Raw genomic sequence first — 6,204 nt, 5'->3', positions numbered from 1 at the left:
ACAGTATCCTTTATAATGCCATAGACATTGCATTGATTGTATGGGAGCATTTGTTGCCTGACAAGCCATAAGAAAATATGTCCCTCAGCTACTAGTTTACAAGTCTACAGCAGTTGGACACTGAAAATGAATTAACTTAGTTTCTAGTACCACAAAATGACTTTTAACCAACGAAGGCATTGGCAAAAGTGTTTGAAGTCAATGGTTTATGGCAATGAAGTTGTATTACCTCCACCAAGGTTATATTTCTTGATTCATGGTTTTTTTTCCACGTTGTTGTCCATCAGGAGGGCGGAAGAAAACATGGAGCCTGAGGATTTGATAAAAGATGTTAACTATCAGGGGCGAGTGAACTATCCTGGAACTACTGAGAACATCCACACTCTACGTATCACAAACCTCAAGATCAGTGACACTAGTGATTACCGATTCCGATTTAAAACAAATTATCCCGGCGGGAAATTTGCAGGAGTCGAAGTCCCTCTCTCAGTGACAGGTGAACCATATGATTGAAAACCAATTTCAAACTTAAATGAGCAGAATGCAAGTAAGTGTATTGAAACTTGCACATCTAAAGTAAATGCTTTTTCATCCAGGTCTGCAGGTGCAGATTAATCCTGAATCAGTGAATGAGGGATCCAGAGTGACACTGACCTGCAGCACCACCTGCAGTCTGAGTAACAACCCCACCTACATCTGGTACAGGAACACACAGCCTGTCACCTACAAATACACAGCCACTGGCAACACCCTGACCATAAACTCAGCCACACCTAAAGATGCAGGTGACTACTCCTGTGCTGTTGAAGAATATGAGAGTACCCCTTCACTTGAAAGAACTCTCATCGTCAAATGTAAGTTTGGATGATCTTTGGGGAACGTCCCAGGGATTTGCAATTTGGTTGTTTGTTATACTGAATAAATATTACTTTTTTCACTTGTGGACACTGTGAAGTCTGTGTATTTATGCATTCTTTTAGTCCAGCCATTGGTGAGAGACTCAATGGCACAGATTTTAGTCTCCTCACACAAACTGACTCAATATTTGCAGTTTTGTGCGGTCTTGCAAAACATGGATGACCCCATACATACTGTAGGGCAAATGTGAAATCAACCAGAAAATCAAAAAGATAATTCATAATAGTAATAATAATAATAATAATAATAATAATAAGACATTTTTAAATAGCACTTTTCATGACGCTCAAAGTCGCTTTACAGACCCTATATTCCATATATTGCCCATGGTCATGAATATCTAATTTCCCAGAAACAAATGACTGAGTCTGGGTGAATCATTGCTGGTTTCTCATGTGTTTTCACTTTTCCGGATTCGTAGATGCACCAAGAAACACCACAGTGTCAGTCAGCCCTGCTGGAGACATCAAAGAGGGAGACTCAGTGAACCTGACCTGCAACAGTGATGCCAACCCACCTGTGCGCGCATTCACCTGGCACAAGAGGAATCCCCATCCCAACTGGGTTGCAAATGGACAAAATGTCACCATCACAGCTGAGATCAGTACCGTAGTGTACTACTGTAGGGCAGAAAACACACATGGATCCAGTGATTCCAATGATACTTCTCTGGATGTGCACTGTGAGTACTATTACAAACAGTACATGTTATTTAAACGTACTATGAGATGTATAATAAACATAGATAAATGGTACCTCAATCAAGTCAAGTCAAGTCAAGTCAAGTTTTATTGTCAATTTCTTTACATGCACTGGTCATACAAAGAATTTGAAATTGCGTTTCTTGCTCTCCCATGCAGACATAGACTAATCTAGGTAAGGACATAGACAGTATAGACATAGACAGTACTCATACATGGACATAAGACAGTATGGACATAGACAGTGCTCATACAGACATTTAAAGTGCAAGACTGGACAACAGAAGACTTGTAGAGAACATACATTAAGAGGAGGTATTTTTTTGTGCTTTTTCTAAAAGTCCTTTATAGCGTTCTGACATAGTAATAGTAGCATTTGAAGAAAATAAATAATTAAAATAGGTTTATCAAATACACCAGCAGCAGTATGTGTGTGTGTGTGTGTGTGTGTGTGTGTGTGTGTGTGTGTGTGTGTGTGTGTGTGTGTGTGTGTGTGTGCGTGTGTGCGTATGCGTGTGTGTGTGTGTGTGTGTGTGTGTGTGTGTGTGTGTGTGTGTTTGTGTGAGTGTGTTTGTGTGTGTGTATGTGTGTTTAGTGCAGGTAGAAAGTGCGGTGTGCGTCTGTGTGTCTCTGTATGTGTGTGTGTGTGTGTGTGTGTGTGTGTGTGTGAGAGGTGCAATGGTACTTCTTTGTGAGTACTAAGAATAGGACAGGATTGTAATTATACCAATTTCCTCAAAACTGTTGCTCTACGCCATGTAATGTTTTGTTGAACCTTTGAGTCTCTGTCATAATCTAATTGTAATGACCAAGTCTTAGCGTGCTATCTACGTCTCTCTGTAATGTCATAGGAATGTTGTTTTGAAGTAGTTGAGACTTTGCAACAGAGAGTAAACAGCTGGCCTGCCCCTACAAAGATATACAAACTAAACCTAAACAGAAAAAAATGGCCTAAGCTTTCACTTAATTTTGTGCTCTCATTTTGAGTTCATTAAAAGGATGATCAAGATCTATTGGTGGGCCAGTTAGGCTTTCTTGGGGTCAGTGTCCCCTTTTTGTTCCAGCTAGATGCTCTAGTCTAGAGATCTCTTTACTTGGTAATGTGAAGCCCTCCGCATACAGTACCTTAAGTCAGTGTTTCCCAACCTTTTTTGTCTCGTGTACCCCCTAAGCCTTTTCGTTGTGCCTTGAGTACCCCCTAACTCAAGTTCTATATGGGTTTCTCTATTCCAACGTGAATATGTTCCATACATTTGATAAAATCAAAATTTTCCAAGTACCCCCTGCCGTGTGCTCGCGTACCCCTAGTGGTACACGTACCCCTGGTTGGGAAACAGTACCTTAAGTTATCCACTTTTCAAAGTATGGTTGTTGTGTTCACATTTAACTCACAAAAAACAGTTCATCAATCTTGTTTTCATTTTAAGGGCTGAAAGGGACCACATGTGAAACACCTTAAGATACATATTACTGAGCCTTGTTTACACACTAAAACACAGAAGTGAATATGTTTTAATTTAATTATTTCTAAACCATTGTCTAGTGAAAGTGAAAGTGAAAGCCCATTGGGAAACTCCAACTCCCATTGTCATTGTGACACAGCACTCCACAGCACACAAGCGAACACTGCACACTGCACACAACGAAATTGCATTTATGCCTCACCCGTGCAAGGGGGCAGCCCTCAGTGGCGCCCCATGGGGAGCAGTGCGGTGGGACGGTACCATGCTCAGGGTACCTCAGTCATGGAGGAGGATGGGGGAGAGCACTGGTTGATTACTCCCCCCACCAACCTGGCGGGTCGAGAGTCGAACCGGCAACCTCTGGGATGCAAGTCTGACGCTCTAACCGCTCACCCATGACTGCCCTAGTATTGCTAAAAAAGGATACCAGTTGCAAACAATGCACCATATACATTTTGTTTTTTCCAGATCAACCTAAAAACACTTCTGTATCAGTGCATCCCTCTGGCGAAGTGTTGGAAGGTACTTCAGTGACTCTGACCTGCAGCAGTGATGCCAACCCACCTGTGGAGAACTACACCTGGTACAAGAAACTCGAGTCCAGTTCTTCCTCTTTGTGGTTACGAGTAGGAGAGAGTTACAACATCACCAGCATCACAGCCGAGGACCGCGGCCATTACTACTGTACTGCAGAAAACAAATATGGGACCCAAAACTCCAGCACTACACATCTGGATGTGCTCTGTGAGTACTGTTGGATTACGGTTGAATATGTTATGTTTCAAATTAAATGTATGTCTGTTAGATGGTGCATAAAACAGTCTGACATTCAAAACCCTTTGACTGTTACTGTAAATACTTTTGTAATATTTTCATATTCTCAATGTGGGTCGCTTGAGTGTAATAGGGTGTCACTTCAGTAGTATACAACAAAATGCTAATTTCTCAGTACTTAACTCATTGAGTGCCAGCCATTTTCAAATTCAGATCGGGGTTTGCCAGGCTTTTTTCAACATTTGAGCGTTTTTTCAAGAGCCATACAAAATTGAGCTCTTCATTCATGTGAACAACAAACATACCAGATCAACGTGTTAGGCCCAACCCCCCATAAAAAAGCGCAATTGACTTGATATCAAGTCTATGGCACTGTGCCATACATTCTGAAAAGACGTGTTTTCAAGTCCATGGCACTCAAAGAGCTACCTTGACCCCCTGTCATAGACTTCCCCAGGAACACCAGAGCATCACTCAGCCCCCCTGACAGCGTTAAAGAGGGCGACTCAGTGACTCTGACCTGCAGCAGTGATGCCAACCCACCTGTGGACAACTACACCTGGTACAAGACTGCTGGCCGTGTGACCGTTATCCAGGGAACTTGGAGGGTCCCCAACATTAACCTCACCCTCATCTCGGGTCTGGAAGGATATTACCATTGCGAGGCAGGAAACAGGCTCGGAAAGGACAACTCAACCACCGTCCAAGTCCAGTTCTCCAAGCCAGGTCCAGTACAATAGTATTATCCGCTGATTGTATACACACTGTATGTTCCAATAGAGGAGGGTTAGTTAATGAGTCATCTAATTGTTTAATGCCGATTGTATGTCTTTACAGAGTGTGGCTTTAACAGGATGGCTTTTACTTTCACTTTCACTTTCACTTATCTACAGATCCTGGCTTTGACAAGATGATCGTGTTTGCTGTTGTGGGGGCCGTCTGTGCTTTAGCTGTCTTCGTCCTGGTGGCCATTGTAGCCTGGAGGTGTGTGACGGATAACACTGGACTTTCTTTTGCTATAAAAAAATAAAATAATAATAATAATAATAATAATAATAATAATAATAATAATAATAATAATAATAATAATAACGACTTGGTGTCATACAGCGCCTTTCATGGAACCCAAAGTCACTTTACAAGGGGGTTGTGGGGGCTGTGGGGACAGGGTAGAGGCCATACGCCTCAGTGAATAGATGTGAATGATTTTGTTATGTACCATACATACACATACTCTGTGTTTGACTTTATTTTTAACGTCTTGATGTTTTATGTTTGAAATTTAGGATATGCATGACCACATCAAACAAAACTTCAAGCAGCAAAAACAACTATGCACAGGTGGGTACTGAATGTAGAGATGAAACGTTATAATAGCACATACTGAATGGCACAGATGCTGTATATATGTTGAAAAAGTGAGGAGAGTCACCAGAACACCACAGAATATTTGTTCTTTTTATTTACAGAAGTGCTAGCAGTCCTTGGAAGGGGCCGGCCCTGGGTAGCACCCTATAGGAGGGTCACCATTGTTAAACTCTGCCCATGCTCAAAATGGTCAATTAGTACTGTTTGTTTGCATGTTATTTCTGCCCTATATCCACATTATTGCGATAACAACATGGTATTGGCGTTTTTTTATCAGCAGTTATTTACCGTGTATTGGTTACAGTCCCTGGAGCAGTGTGGGATTGGTCGCCTTGCTCAAGGGTAACTGTGCCATGGAGTGAAGTCGGGCGTGGAAGAGTGGGATTCAAACCTACAACCATCTGATCTGAAACCCATCTAACCATAAGGCAACGGCTACCCCATGGTTACCTCTTCACCTCTTCTTTCGTGCTTTGCAGGGAATGTCCAATCCTGTATACAGCAATGACCACAACAACTGTGAAGACTCCACAGCCTGTTCCAATGACCAGAGTGTCTCAGCACGCTGTGGTGTTGGTGACAATGACAAGGATGTCGATGCTGTCCAGTATTCCACCGTTACGTTCATTAAGGTGAGACCGAAGAGCAAGTGTCACTGAGACTATTGAGTCGGGAGAGAGAATAGATCCAGTACAAAAGTGTTGAGATAATATAATATAATATAATATAATATAATATAATATAATATAATATAATAGAATAGAATAGAATAGAATAGAATAGAATAGAATAGAATAGAATAGAATTTAACAAAATGCCTTTTATTGTTACCGAAATCTAGTACACATGTGTACAAAGAGAATCAAAGCATTTCAAACATCAGTGCAAGATAGAGCATGCCCAACATGTTCTATGGCATATTGTTTTTTAAAAGAAGAAAATAAAAAGAATGAAAAAAGGCATTAATGACTACCAGTAGC

General features: G+C 41.4%; 1 protein-coding gene across 1 annotated transcript; it reads left to right on the top strand.

The window, feature by feature from the left end:
• Nucleotides 1–596: 596 nt before the first annotated feature.
• Nucleotides 597–5,883, top strand: LOC134444067 (B-cell receptor CD22-like; the record flags this gene model as incomplete). Its single annotated transcript, XM_063193539.1, has 5 exons — nucleotides 597–854; nucleotides 3,551–3,826; nucleotides 4,304–4,582; nucleotides 4,750–4,844; nucleotides 5,704–5,883. Coding segments are annotated over 5 exons (1,088 nt in total), but the record flags the coding sequence as incomplete, so codon positions are not given.
• Between the last annotated feature and the right edge of the window lie 321 nt (nucleotides 5,884–6,204).

Source organism: Engraulis encrasicolus, unplaced genomic scaffold (assembly GCF_034702125.1).
Source record: "Engraulis encrasicolus isolate BLACKSEA-1 unplaced genomic scaffold, IST_EnEncr_1.0 scaffold_442_np1212, whole genome shotgun sequence".
NCBI classification, from domain to species: Eukaryota; Metazoa; Chordata; class Actinopteri; order Clupeiformes; family Engraulidae; genus Engraulis; species Engraulis encrasicolus.
Note: the sequence above shows the minus strand (reverse complement) of the source record. Positions and strands in the feature narration are given on the sequence as shown.